Source organism: Rattus norvegicus, chromosome 5, assembly GCF_021556685.1.
Source record: "Rattus norvegicus strain SHRSP/BbbUtx chromosome 5, alternate assembly SHRSP_T2T, whole genome shotgun sequence".
In the NCBI taxonomy this organism is placed as follows: domain Eukaryota; kingdom Metazoa; phylum Chordata; class Mammalia; order Rodentia; family Muridae; genus Rattus; species Rattus norvegicus.
Genome location: NC_141538.1, coordinates 128018951 through 128033784, shown reverse-complemented (window position 1 = coordinate 128033784; position 14834 = coordinate 128018951). Strand labels below are relative to the sequence as shown.

Below are 14834 nucleotides of genomic sequence, written 5' to 3'. Positions count from 1 at the left end.
TACATTGTTATGGGGTTAGGAGTTTAACTGGGCGTCCAGGTCTTACGCTGTTGCCCAGAATGGCCTCTAACTCCTAGGTTCAGCGACCCTCACCTAAGTCCTCCCCTTGCCTGCCCCACCCTCGCCTTTCACCCCCAGTCAGTTTTGGTCACCGTGTTGGTCAGTATGCAGGAAGAAAGAGCTGGACGACACACACCAAGCATCATCAGTGCATTTTACTTTCAGGGCCTCATGTATGTGAGGCAAGTGTTCCATCACGTGCCTGACACCCCAGACTAACAATTAATTCTTGTTAATAGGTGATGAGGCTTCAGTGCGATGACAATTGGTTTCCTGCTGATGCTGGCCTTCTGCTTTCCAACAGTGGATGCTGTGTCCAGAAGAGCCGCACCTTCCCAACAGTTATCTGGCTGAAGGAAAAAAAGGAAAAAGTGAGGTTCAAGATAAAGATTCCAGAGCTAAAGAGCAGAAACGATCAGGGCTGCCTGCTGCCCCCAAACCACAGATCCTGAAAGTACACCCTGAGTTCTGTACTCAATGCAGAACATTAAGGTAGGGCAATACCTAAGCTTTTCCTCTACTTTCCTGGAAACCTAGTTGATCTTCTCCAACCTGGACCCCCAAGATTTGTTCACCCCTCTTCCACCTACTTCTGTGTGGCACCACTGTATTAAGGCAGAGGCATGATAAGATATGGAGGGACTTAAAAGATCCGAGACTAGAGCCACAGAGATGGCCTAGTGGATAAAGTTCTTGCTGTACAACCATGAGGATTGGAGTTTAGATCTCCAGAACCTACATAAAAGCCATGTGGATGTAGTGACCTTTCTTGTAACCCCAGAGCGCAGCAGAAAGAAATAAGGGATACCCCAGGGCAAGCCAGTTAGGTGAGCTAGCCAATCAAATCAGTGAGCTCCAGATTCAGCAAGAGACCTAGCCTCAGTAAATGAGGTGGAAAATGATAGAAGACACCTGATTTTAGTCCCTGGCCTCTGTATGCCTTTGCATGTACACACACACACACACACACACACACACACACACACACACACACACACACACAAAGAAAAAGATCTGGGAACTTGTTGGAGGGAAACTCCTTAGAATCAGGATGTTCTAAATAGAGATAAGACATTCCCTAGGACAGGGAAGCTCCATGAAGACACAGGTAAACAACTCAAAAGCTTCAGGAAATTCCTGAAACTGACCAGATTCACTAGCACCTCCCTCCCCACTGGGACTGTTGACAAACACTCTCAGACCAGCTAAGCTGCCTGGAAGAGGCACTTTCCAACCTGCCTGCCAAGTTGTGCATAAGCTCCAGGTTTCCAGCTGTTTTGAGCTATTACTCATGCTGGGGTAGGCTTCTGCTGATGCTTCTGCTGATGCAGCAGTCTTTGAGTCATTTCTGTTCCTGTAAGTAACCTCTCACCCACACTTCCATAAATAAACCCAACAAATGGAGTAGTTCACTAAGGTATACTTTGATCTGTTGTTGGTTCCCTCTCTGGGGTGAGTAGACATTTATTCGTGTCTCCCAGGAATAGTGACACAAGACAGGCCTGGAAAGCTAACTGTGGTAGTAGCTGATACAAGAAGTTAAACATAAGGGCACGAGGAAGGACACAAAGGTTAAGCCAACCATGGCAAACCAGAGAGCTTGAATTTTCAAAGGTGGTGTGGGTAGGTGTGTTTTGAGATAGATTGAGATTGCACTTGCCTATGATACGATATGGAGGATGAGAGGGAGGGACGTGTATTGGTGTTGGGATTTCTAGCCTCGCTGGCTATTTTAGTTCTTTGGCTTGTTGCTGTAACAAAATACCGGACAGTGTAACCTAGGCATGGTTTATATTGAGTTACAGTTCTAGAGCACACAGTCCATCCTGGCAAGACAGAGATGGTGGCCAAAAGAGGTTTGGCAGGCTGTACTGTATCCTCAAGCAGGACACTAGGAAAGATAAGTGCTGGGGCCTAGCTTGCTTTCTGCTTTTTATGCAGTCTAGGACCCCCAACTCATGGAACAGTACTGCACACAACGGAACAGTACTGCATACAAGTGATGCTCATGAGGGGAGAGCACAGCTGCACACAACGGGACAGTACTACACATTAGACAGACAGACAGACAGACAGACAGACAATAGATAAGATAGATAGACAGACAGAGCTAGCCATGCAGTGGTGGGGCACGTCTTTAATCCCAGCATTTGGGAGGCAGAGATAGGTGAATCTCTGAGTTTGAGGCCAGCCTGGTCTATAGAGTTAGTTTCTAGGACAGCCAGGGCTACACAAGATACCCTGTCTTCAAAAACAAAACAACAACAACATAAATGAAAAAAAGCAACTGCACCCTAATTCTAGTTGGGTAAACAGTGGTTTTAACCAGGCTACTTACAGAAATGTGGGCAGCGGACAGCCAATTGTACCATGGAAGGAGCCTCTTCTGTGAGCCACTGTTGGTTGGTTAGATATTCTTGGTGAAGGGTAGAGCTTGTGAGTCCCACCCCTTCTCCACATGGGAATGTTAGCCAGTCCAACCTTATGAGGGTCTTGTGAGTGCAGATGATTACAACTGTCTGACTTCAAGACAGTAACTGCCCTGTCAGGCTGGAGGTCCACAGCTACCTGTTCAACCTCTCAGTCAAAACTTTCTACTGTCAAAAAGAAAATGATTGTGCTGACCCAGTTAGCATCCCAGGTCCTCCAGTCTACCTCAAAGAGGGACTGGAGAACAAAACTGAGAAAGCAGCAGTCCAGAGACTGGGAAGACGTTTTCCAGCAAGCCACCACTAACATGTCTGGTATGAAAAGGACAGGATACAGTGAGGGTGAGGGGGTGAAACCAACCATACAGGCTGGGAGATAATGGGAGATTCATGCAGAGTAGACCTGAGGGGGGCTAGGAGAAGCAGCGAAGGGTGAAAGTGACCAAAGCACACTGTATAAATGTACACATTCTTAAGGAATTAATTAAAATAGTGTAGAATAGTAATTTATTTTCAAGAGAGGGTCTTGCTATGTAGTTCTACCTGGCATGGAACTTGCTACATAGACCATGCTGGTCTTGAACCCACAGATATCTGGCTGCCTCTGCCCCCTAAATGCTTTGATTAAAGGCACATGCCAACACATACACACCATATTTTTAAAAATGGGAGGGAGACAGCTTACAGTACAAAGTCAAAGCTGATTTCATAATAAAAGAACTAATGTACAGAAACCTGGGGAGATGGTTTGTACTTTAACTTAGGAAATAAGAACTCTTGGGCCAACAAGATGGCTCCGAGGACAACGGAACTGGTTGTCTTTATCAGTTCAATTTCCAAACCACATGGTAGAAGGAGAGAAGCGACTCCCTCGGGATGTCCTCTGGCCTCTCACACTTGCCATCTCACACACACTCACACACACTCACACACACACACTCACACACACACTTACACACACTCACACACACATACACACACTTACTCACACACTCACACACACTCACACACACTCACACACACACACACACACACATACACACTCACAGATACATAGATGAACAAAGGATTTCTGGAGAGGCCTTCGTATTGAAAACCCTCCTGACTGAACATGTGTGTTCATAAGCTGCCGTCCTTCCTCTCCCCCATGCCATGAGCACTTACTACTTTTTATTCTTTTTGAACATGCATGTATGTAGGCATATGTGTATATCTTATGAAAGCCCTCATCACAGTGCAGTCTGAACTGTGTGCTAACTGCTGTCCTCTGTGCGTTCATACTTGTCACTGTGGATGGGAAGGTGCCCCAGCCTGGATGTGGTCTTTCATACAATCCCACAAGCCAAAGCAGACCTTCCCACACGGCTTCTGGACCTTCCCAGGGTCCTGACGCAGGAAAAGCAGCCCTGAGCCCAGGTGATAAGGTAGTGCACAAGAAAGGACAGATGGAAGACCCTCTGTTCCCTGCTTCAGTGACTTATTCTGGGGCAGCTTCCTGCTTACCAGTAATTAGAGGCTCCCCTAGGAGACCAGTGCTCCCGGGAGAGGAGAGGTTAATGTTCTCACAGGAACCTATTCCGGCTGAGCCATTCTCCTGCACAGATTTATGCAGGGGAGGTTACTGTTGAGATTCGAATCCATTTTTCTTCAGTGAAAGCTGGGAGCCCAGAGCTTACAGGAGAAGGCATAGCCAGCTCATAAATCCGCAGTGCCCAGGCCTCTGAGCAGGCCCTCTTATTGGCAAAGCGATGGATGCTCTGCCGGGGAGGCTGCAAAGAGGCTGTTCATCACTATCTCATTTGGAAGCCTGACACCTAAATGGAGCCACCCCAGCTCACGGATCTGTGCACAGCCCAGAGGTGCCAGCTCTGTGCAGACCAGATTGGAAATCTCTTCCCAGACCCTGCCCCAACTGTCTGGAGGGTGACAGCATCAGGAGAAGTGCATCCTGCTCCTTCAGACTGAAACGCTTAGGGCCCTGCTCAGCAGTCAATGGAGCCCTCATGAGCTTGATGTGGGCGGTCAGGCCAAGGGGACAGACAGTGGCTGCCTGTGTTCGCTCTGTCCTTCTCTAGCTGGACTCGGTGTCTTCTTCTCAGGGATGCTTGCCTCTGAAGTCCCACTGTGTCCCACTGAACGGCCCAGATCGTCCCCTTCCCCAAGCTGTGAGACTTGGACAGCTCTTTCAGAACTGAGTAACTAGTTGCTTGTACTCATGATCAGAACCCAATTCAAACCAGACCCTCCTGTGAAGCCCGAATCACTGCCTCCTGTACCCTATAGGGCTCAGCTGACAACCCACTTCAGAAACGACTCTCACACCACATAGGCTAGACCAACCTATCAGACCTAGGCTACTTGAGGCAGAGGCCAGACCAGGCTTTCTAGGTCTCGGTCTCATCAAACTGCCCCAGTGAGGGCAGAGGCAGTGAAGGTCTGCATTCAGTGTAGAAACCACCTTCCCTGTGTGCCCTCATTTATGTACGCCCTCACCTCACAAAGGCTGGTTAACCCTCCCGGCATGCACTGCTCATCTGTGCTGCTCATGCCAGCCAGGCCCCAGGCCTGCTACTACAGAGGCCACATCAAATAAGACTCTGTCCCATCCCCAAGAACTTTGGCCTAAGGACAGGTTCTGCCCTGCAAGGCTGTCTCCATCAACATCAGAGGAGTTCATCTGCAGAATGAGTTACATGAGGCAGGTCCATGCTAAGGGAGCCACAAGAACCCACTGATGAAGTGAAAGGAAAATACTAGAACTTCCATTTGCTTTTCCACAGAAACTTGTTTCAATAGTTACCATAAGGATTGACAAGAGTATGTGCAAATGTGTAAAGTGTATCACTGACTTGCAGTCTCAGGCTCTCGTATAGCTAACTCCCTCCCCACGTCAGTGTGGGCTTGACCTATGACTTGCTTCTAACCAACAGAGTAAAGCACAGGAAAGGCTCACTTTCAGGTCTATGCTATGTAAGACAGTGACTTCCACCTTGCTAACAGTCTCTTGTTGACCCTTCGCCCACTTCTGGCTTTGCTGAAGTATGCAACCATATGAAGGGAACTATAGGACAGGGAGCTGACAACAGCTTGCAAGCCTCCCTCGTTCTCATCAGCCACAAGGAACTGAACCCTACCAATGGTCCTAGAGGTAAAGAAATTCTTCCCCAAGTCTGGCCTTAGATGAGCCCCAGCTCCAGCCTGCGCAAAGCCACAGCCTTGGAAGAGGACCTGAAGGCAGGAGGAAGCCTGGGAAGCTACGCCTGGATTCCCCAGCCCACAGAAACTGGGGGGAGAACAACAGACACAGGGTCAGACTCAACATGAGCACAACATATAGTCAAGAAGCAGGTGCCACAAAATTCTGAATGGCAGCGTGTGGCCCAGGGCATGGGCAAACTTGGAGGCGGACTCTCTAAGACCTGTGTCAAGGCTCTGTTCTGCTTCTCGGCAGCAGGTGACCACAAACCACACAGTCACCCTCCTCAAGCAGGTGGGCCAGGCTGGGAAGAGACGGCTTGAGAGGGAGCTGGGGAGTGTTCGTTCTGTGCATTAGCGTGTGACAGGCGTGTGTCTGCCACCAAACTTAGGTGGCTGTGAGTAAGGAACTCTATACTCTTTTGGCCATGGCTCCATTCACATAGATGATGAAGAAGACCCATTCTCTTCTGGCCGCCTTTAGTTCTAAACTGCATATCCTTGAGAAGAAAGGACAGTGTCACTCAGGGAACCATTCCCAAGGTCATAGGAGGCTCCTTTAATGATCACATCTTATTAACTTGAAGGGCTTACAACTGGAATTCCTCAGTGAAAAAAGAAAATTCGCCCACACTTTACAAAAGGGAACTAAATTATCAAAGCAGTCAATGGGAGACGACCACATTTCAATATAAATGAGCAGCCGCTGTCAGTGGGACAGTGGCTTTCACATTACCACACAGGGCCTACTTGCCACTGTCTCTAAGAGTCACAACAGTCTTCTCATATGGGCTGTGTCCTTATGTTATAGATAAGTCACCTATGGCTCAAATACACCTTGTAAGTACAAGGTAGGAGCAAGCTTGCATTCCTCTCCTATCTAGCCACTAACCAGCTGGTGGTTGCACATCCCCTTTGCCCTGGGAGACAGGACAGCGAGTAAAGACTCTTGTCCCACAGTGAGCTCGAGCGTACAAACATTTACTGAGCACTCACTGTATACCTGGTTATACAACCAACAAAGAAATCCACCCTTGTCCTCAAAGAGCTGATGCCAACCAGGGAGTCACAGAGGACAAATGGAGGGCTAAATGACTGAACATATTAACATATTAACGAACAGGCAGACAGACATGTTCTGAGCACAGGAGCAGAGTACACACAGTACAGAGAGTGTCAGGGTCACCAGTATGTACACTCCAGCAATAGCATCAGACAAATGTGAGCATAGGAACAGAGATGACCCAGAACCTGTGAGGGGACACAAACTTTGGGGGACTCCCATGCTCCCGTCATCCCTGAGTGGTCTTGGGTGGTTGCTGGATGTAGTGTGCCTCAATCTATGTGAGGGAGGACCAGGTCTTGGTCTGAGAACAGTGGCCCCGAGGTGGCAAGGGAGTCTAGGCGAGAACAGTCATGACAGATAGCCCTATGCTGCGGTCAGTACCCGCGCTGGTGCTACACAAAGAAGCCTCCCCTGCCCTGCATGAAGGGCCAGGCACTTAGAGGATTAGAAGGTGCCAACTATAGCCTTATCTTTTCTTTTTGATATCTTTCTTTTTTTTTTTAAGATTTATTTATTTATTTATTATATATAAGTACACTGTAGCTGTCTTCAGACACACCAGAAGAGGGCACCAGATCTCATTACAGATGGCTGTGAGCCACCATATGGTTGCTGGGATTTGAACTCAGGACCTCTGGAAGAGCTCTTTAACCACTGAGCCATCTCTCCAGCCCCCTTTGATATCTTTCAAATGTTCATCTCGACTGAAGATTTAATTCCCTTCAGAAAGTGTGAAAACAGCCCTGATAATACGTTTACCTCTAACTCTCCAGTAGGGAGTAAAAACAAACTGGGAACTCTGCCATCTTGTTTTGTCATCTGGAACAAGGCAGAGTGGTGCTGGATAGAAAAGTCGCTAAACATGAAAAAGGCCAACAAAATGCTAAATTTAAGAAACAGACAGAACCCTGCATGTCCACACTCAGCCCTCCGTACCCCTTCCCTCATGTAAAAGTAAAACCTAGGTGTAGACCCAGATATGCTTGGCATGAGAAACTGTATCGTAATCAGTAAGTGCCCATCCCTGACACACTTCGTCATGGTGTGTATGATGAGTACTTGCTTAGCCTATACAAGGCCCTGGGGTCAGGTTTGGCTCTCACCCACAGGGAAAGGGGAAAAAGGCATACTGGACATGATGACACACACCTACCTGTAACACCAGCATTTGAGACCCAGAGGCAGAAGTATGAAGTACAGAAGTTCAAGTTCAAGGTCATCCTCAGTACATAGTGAATTGGAGGCTAGCCTGGGCTACATGAGAACTCGTCAACCAAATAAATAAATAAATAAATAAAAACCACTAAGAAAGTAGAACAGGAGGGCGAGGGATAAGTTTTGAAGCTGGATCTTTTTCTCGCACTCTAACCTGCTCAGCTAACTATTCACAGAGAAATAATCTCAGAAGCCTTTGGAGAAATACAGGGGTCCTTTAGAGAGGGCAACATGGGTTTCAGAGACCAGCCTGGGACATTGCAGAATGCAGAAAAATCACTGGGACAGTTAGGAGATGGTAGAAACCCTTCTGTGCCACTGGACAACGCAGTGGGAATGGAGAGGTTGGGTGTGATGACCAGAGCAGGGTTCCTGCTACCCCAGCATCTAGAGGCTTGCACTTCTCCACTCTATAAGGGGAGAGGCGCGTGGAGCTGGAATGAACTTCCAGCAGTAGGAATGCTGTGCAGAAAGACACAGGGTCTAGCCTTTGGTCCCCGGTGCTAATACAGAACTGATACACCCTTCCCATTTGTGACATACCACGACCTGCTTTCCCTATTAGCTGGATTTGGCCGCTGCTACTGTCTGGTTGGGAGTGGTTATAGCTGCTGGGAGATGGTCCATCTCTGGAGCGTCAAAGAAGTAAGCCTGCAGGAAAGGAGACATGTGAGGGAACAGGTGAGTGTTCCTCTAGGGACCATGTTACCACCTCTCTGTGTGTCTCCCTGACTCAACCATTTATTTATTTATTTATTTATTTAATGTATGTGCATACACTGTCACTGTCTTCAGATGCACCAGAAGAGGGCATCTGATCCCATAACAGATGGTTGTGAGCCACCATGTGGTTGCTGGGAATTGAACTCAGGACCTCTGGAAGAGCAGTCAGTGCTCTAACCACTGAGCCATCTCTCCAGCCCCACTCAACCTTTTAAAACTTAGCTCCCATTCATGGATATGCTATGTTGCATGCCTGACTCTTCCCAACACCCTTGAGGGATTGTTACAATGATCTCGGCCTGGGATGATAGTAAGTGGCCAGACGTTTATGGGCTGACAGTTGCTAAACCAGTTGGTCGAGTCTTGCAGAGAACTGGAAAACAAAGTACGAGGCCCACTTCACTTCCCACTCCTTCACTTGAGCTTGAAAATGAGGAGTGTGACAAGAGTGTGACACTTATCACCCTTAGCTGCCAGGAACCGGGAAGATGTGGTGGGACAGAGGAGGCAGCAAGGACGATCTTCCCTCCTGCCTTAAGGTTGGAGGACGCTAATGTTGGCCCAGAAAAACACTAGTCTTGTTAGCTTTGAGCTCCCCCTTCAAAGGGAGGGTAAAGCTGTTGCTGTACCAAGGGCCACGGGATACATTGGTGGCTCTGGGAAGATGCAAAGGTAAGACACTAAGAGCCATTTTCAGCAGCTCTGCCCTTACCAGCCAGGAGAGGGAGCCAACACAGCATGCTCAGCTCCCTGGCCTGTTCCAACCATCAAACTTAATAGCTCTCTTTCTTTACCTTCTCTTTGCTTTCCCCATAAACTCCCTCTAGCTTATCACAGCCCCAGAGCAAACCTGCTTTTAAATGTTTTTCTTGAAGCTGTTTTTTGGCACAAAGGAAGGAAATTCCTCTACTTGGGGGTCATGAGTAAGACAGAGGCCAGTCTATCTATGTCATCCCTGGCTCCTCGGGAGCACTGAGTGGGACCCTCAGTGAAGGAGTGGATCTCTTCCAGGTCACTTGAGGACTCTGAGTCGCAGTGCTCTAAGTCCTCATCTGCACTAGCTACTAGTACTGTGCCTCTCTACCTCCTCCATTTTGTCTGTAAAATTGGGGGAAAATTGTCTCTTTCTTCTAGTCTCTGCACAGCCTGTGATGTGGCACAGGGTCTGTGCTCCATCCAGCCCATCCTGAGGCATTGTAGCCAATAAGCACCATTCTCTCAGTGGTAATCACTCACACGGAGGCTTGTCTGACTCTAACCCACCAAGGACTCACCCTCTGTGCTTCCTTCACTGTCCCTGCCAGGTGTGTTCGGTGAAGACTGGAGATCATTTCCCAGTGCAGTCACTGAGGGACCTCAGCAGATGTGAGGCTGCCACATACATCACTGCACTGAAACCAAAGCGCCAAGCCGAGGTTCCCAGGGGACACGGAGAAAGCTGGGCTAGGCTGTCTGGTTCAGTTGGTGCCCCTCAGCTTGAATGACTCCCCCAGCAACTCCTCCCACCGATTTCCAATAATACTGTCTTCTGATTAAATGAACAGACAGTTCTCTCTCTCTCTTTCTGTATGCGTGTGTCTATGTGCATGTTCACCTGTGTATGCTGTGTAGGTACACATGTACATGTGTGTGAAGGCCAGAGCACAACCTCAGGCTTATTCCTGTCACTATCCTCTTCCTCCTCTTCCTCTTCATCCCCTTCCTCTTCATCCTCCTCTTCATCCTCACCCTTCCTTCTCTTCCTCTTCCTTGTCCTCCTCTTCCTCCTCATCCTCCTCTTCTTTCTCTCTTCTTCCTCATCCTCCTCCGCCTCCCCTTCTTCATCACCCTCCTCTTCTTCCTCCTCTTCCTCATCCTCCTCTTCCTCATCCTCCCCTTCCTCCCCTTCCTCTTCCTCTTCCTCCTCATCATCTCTTCTTCCTCTTCCTCATCTGCTTCCTCTTCCTCCTCCTCCTCATCACCCTCCTCTTCCTCCTCCTTGAAAATCACACCAGGTTCCCCTCACCTGTAGACTAGGCTGACTAACAGCCTCACCTGTCTCCAGCTCCCCAGTTCTGGGGTTACAAGCGTGCACTATGTCCAATTCCTTTTATGTGGGCTCCGGAGAGTGATCCAGGGTCCTCTGAGAGCACTTTAATAACTGAGCTATTCTCCCAACCTTCTTGCCTCAGCCTCCTGAGTACTGGGATAACAGATGTGAGACCTCAGACACAGCCAACCTGTCATGACTGTCATGCTGCAAAACCTATCCAAACCTTCCAAGGGGACAGACGATGCTCTGATGTGCATGGTCAGGCCCTTCATCTAAGGAAAGAGAAAGACATCCAGAGTACCCAAAGGGTGGGTGTGCGAGCTGGATGGGGCTCCCAGCTTCCTCCATAACCAAAGCATGGGTGTGTGAGCTGGACAGGATCTCCAGCCTCCTCCATAACCAAAGCATGGGTGTGTGAGCTGGACAGGATCTCCAGCCTCCTCTATTTTGATTACCCCTCCTCCAGAAGAGAAAGGAGGAACCATGTCCAACGCAGAGAAGACAGTTCAGACACAGGGTTCTGGCTTAACTCTTGCCATCAAGGGCTCCGTCTGCTCAGGAGAACATAGCGGCTTCTCCTCAAGAAGAGCCCTTCTCCCAGCAGACGCTTCTGGCCCAGAGTCCAGCATGCCTGATTAGGAGACTTTTCAGAGCTGGAAGGAATGAGCCTGTCTCCCACCTCTTCTCAGCCAATCACACGATGTGAAAAGGTCAGGTCAGAGACAGTGCAGGGAGCAGTCACCATCTGTCACAAGAGCCTTGCTCTGTTTATGCGTTGTGTGACGTTGGATCGCTCCTGTGCGAGCATTAGGCTATAAACTGCAGCAGAGTGGTCCTGGAATTTCTACTTATGCCTCTGACCTAAAAGACCTGTCACAGTAAAGGAGGGGTTTCCACGGCCACATGCCAACTGTCACAGAAGCCCAGAAAGAAATGAAACTGGGGATGTGACAGTCATGGTGCCTCAGTTTACCACTAAGCATCTCCCAGGTCAGGGCTTGTGCTGCTTCAATAATAATGGTCTCTTCAGAGAATTATTTATTTTACCTTTTTTTAAAAGAAGATTTATTTATTTATTATATGTAAGTACACTGTAGCTATCTTCATGCACACCAGAAGAGGGCATCGGATCCCATTACAGATGGTTGTGAGCCACCGATGTGGTTGCTGGGAATTGAACTCAGGACCTCTGGAAGAGCAGTCAGTGCTCTTAACCACTGAGCCATCTCTCCAGCCCTTATTTTACTTTTAAATTGTGTGTGTGTGTGTGTGTGTGTGTGTGTGACAAAGGACATAGTGCATGCTTGGAGATCAGAGAACAATGTCAAGGAATTTGGTTCTCTCCTTCCATCATGTGGGTCCTGGAGATGATGGAATTCAGGTCATGGAGATTGGCAGGAAGCACCTGTAGTCACTAAGCCATCTCATCTCATTGGCTCTCTTCCAGAAAATTCTTGAGCAGCACGATGGGCAGGAAAGTTCTACCTGTGGTGTCATGTAACTTTTATTTTTATTTGTTTTAGGTAAGGTCTAGCCTGGGCTGGCCTCCACCTCCTTAGGTAGCTGACAATGATGCTGGACTTTGACTCCAACAACCTCTACTTCCCAAGCAAGAAAATTACAGGTGTATACCATGACACTCAGTTTATGTGATACGGGGAAACAAACCCAGGACTCTCGGTTATGTTAACAGAGCTACATCCCCAATCCCAAAACAGGGTCTTTTTGACTTTATTTTGACTTTATTTGGGCTCTGTGTGTGTGTGTGTGTGTGTGTGTGTGTGTGTGAGAGAGAGAGAGAGAGAGAGAGAGAGAGAGAGAGAGAGAGAGAGAGAGGAGAGAGATGCAGATTCATGCATGCTATGTTCATGCAGAGAACATGCAGAACATCATGTCCCTTCCACCTTACTGGTTTGAGATAGGATTCCTCGATGAACTATAAGTTTGCCATTTGGCCAATCTGACTGGTCACTGAGCTCCCAGGATCAAACTGCCTCCAATCCCAGTGCTGCGGTGACAGGCACATGTGGTCTATGCCCCGCCTTTTTCTTTCTTATGAGTCAGGGTCTCACCATGTAGCTCTGGCTGACTTGGAACTCACAAAGATCTGCTTGCCTCAGCCCCCCAAGATCTAGGACTCAAGGTGTGTACCCACCATGCCCACATCCCTAGCTTTTTATGTGGGTGCTAGGAATTCAAACTCAGGTTTTCATGCTTATATAGCAAGTGAGTTTACCCATTAGGCTATAACCCTATCCCTCCAAAACGGGTTCTTCTTTTTTTTTTTTTTTTTTTTTGTTTCTTTTTTTCGGAGCTGGGGACCGAACCCAGGGCCTTGCGCTTCCTAGGTAAGCGCTCTACCACTGAGCTAAATCCCCAGCCCCAAACGGGTTCTTCTTTTTCCCCATATACTCATTCTATGTGTAAATGTGTTTTACCTGTATGACTGTATGTGAACCACAAGTGTGCCTGGTGCTCAGGGAGGTCCGAAGAGAGTACTGGACCCCCTGGAACTGAAGTTACAGAGAGTTGTGAGCCTCCATGTGGGTGCTGGGAACTGAACCCAGGACCTCTGTAAGAGCAACCAGTGCGAACAGCAGAGCCATTTCTCCAGCTCCTGAAATGAGTTCAGTAATGATGATGTCAGATCCCTGCTTCCCTACTCAATGTGCCCTGCTCCTCTCTAGCCCTCACTGGTTAAAAAACAGCCTTTCCTTTCCTCTTCCTCTTCCTCCTCTGCTTCTTCCTCCTCACCTTCTCAGCCTACCTAACAATGTTAAAAACCCAGAGGAGGCAGGAAAGTGTCGGGGGTGGGGGGCTTGGGGGGAGCCAGTGTGGCTAGGCAGTTACTGACAAAGGAAAGGAAGCTCCTCCATGGATAGAAGGGGCTGAGGGTCACGGCAGCATCCCAAGGGCTTGGACATCCTTAGGAGGATCCAAAACGGACCAGCTCTCTAGGCAGTTGGTGGACATGAACCCACATGATGAAAAGAATCCACTTGATGGAAAGAACTGACACCTGACAGTTGTCCTCTGACCTCCACACGTGAACCGTGGTTTGCACGTGCCTACACTTGCACATACAAGATAAATAAACAAGTACAGTACCAAGTGGGTACCGTAAGAACATACCAAGCAGCCCACAGAGAGCAGCACATGAAGCAACATGATTGTCACAATGGTGGCCAAGGCAACACGCCGGTTATCCTCACGAACAGCTGGCCAAAATGTCATTGCCAACACGGACCCTGAGATGCCCAGGGCAATCGTGACAAGGACCCAGCGAATGACTCTCTGGGGAATGATCCACAGTACCTGGGAAAGGAGAGAGCGTGAGGTGAGTTCCTCAGAGGCGTCTGCTCATTCCCCATGCGTGCTCACAAAGCTCCTGAGCCAACAGTCAGCAGTAGGATGTGCACTGACACTTTGCAGAGCACTCCAGCTGCAGGCAGAGGGATGCTGGCCTAGCCAAGGGATCCTGACACAGCCAAAGCCCTTGCCTTCCCAGCACCCATTCATCCTGCAATTTAAATTCAAAAGGAACCTCCAGGGGCGTAGGAGCGCGTTAGGCTGGAAATAACAGGGCCCTGTGGAATACTTTGTTGAATTTTCTCATTTTCTACCCAAAACAGCAAGGCTCTGCCTGCTCGTCCGTCCGTGTGGTACTTACTGCTGTGGGGATATAAATGAAGAGCGAGTAGCCGTAGACACACACAATCTCCAGAAATGAATAGGAAACGATGTTCATCACTTTGCTGTTTCTCCACAGGAGGAAGCCCCAGAGGGCCAGGGGGACCAGCCAGGCGTAGGCGTAGATGACAGTCGCCGCGATGGACACTGCGGATGACAGGTCAGTTCCATCCCCAACAAGCCTTTAGCAAGCTCAGGGTGCTTCACACACTTCCTGGGCCCGGCACACAGTAGGTGCTTTATGAACGTTTGCTGATCTAACGAACCCTTAGCATGTGTCTTTGTGGTAGTGACTAGTATCTCCCACATGGTTTTATAATGGACTTGGTGACTAAAAACTTCTAATAGAAACAACTGATTTATGTAACTGAAATACTTCAGAGAGCCATACTAAAAGTGTCTAAATACACTTAGCTTTTGGATC

The 14834-nt window shown here is 48.6% G+C and overlaps 1 protein-coding gene across 11 annotated transcripts in view; it reads right to left on the bottom strand.

The window, feature by feature from the left end:
• Positions 1-200: 200 nt before the first annotated feature.
• Yipf1 (Yip1 domain family, member 1) overlaps positions 201-14834 on the bottom strand; it is a 35263-nt gene continuing 20629 nt past the window's right edge. For 4 of the 11 annotated variants that reach the window (NM_199383.2, XM_087548170.1, XM_087548171.1 and 1 more), the window contains 4 exons: positions 14391-14557; positions 13853-14035; positions 8509-8616; positions 201-410 (listed from right to left, as the gene is read on the bottom strand). In NM_199383.2, the coding sequence (NP_955415.1) occupies positions 8527-8616; positions 13853-14035; positions 14391-14557 (440 nt within the window). In that variant the 3' untranslated portion in view covers positions 201-410; positions 8509-8526. Of the gene's footprint in view, positions 411-8508; positions 8617-11757; positions 12206-12442; positions 14036-14390; positions 14558-14834 lie in introns of those variants that run through there. The other 7 variants (XM_087548165.1, XM_087548167.1, XM_087548168.1 and 4 more) reach the window with 2 other exon arrangements.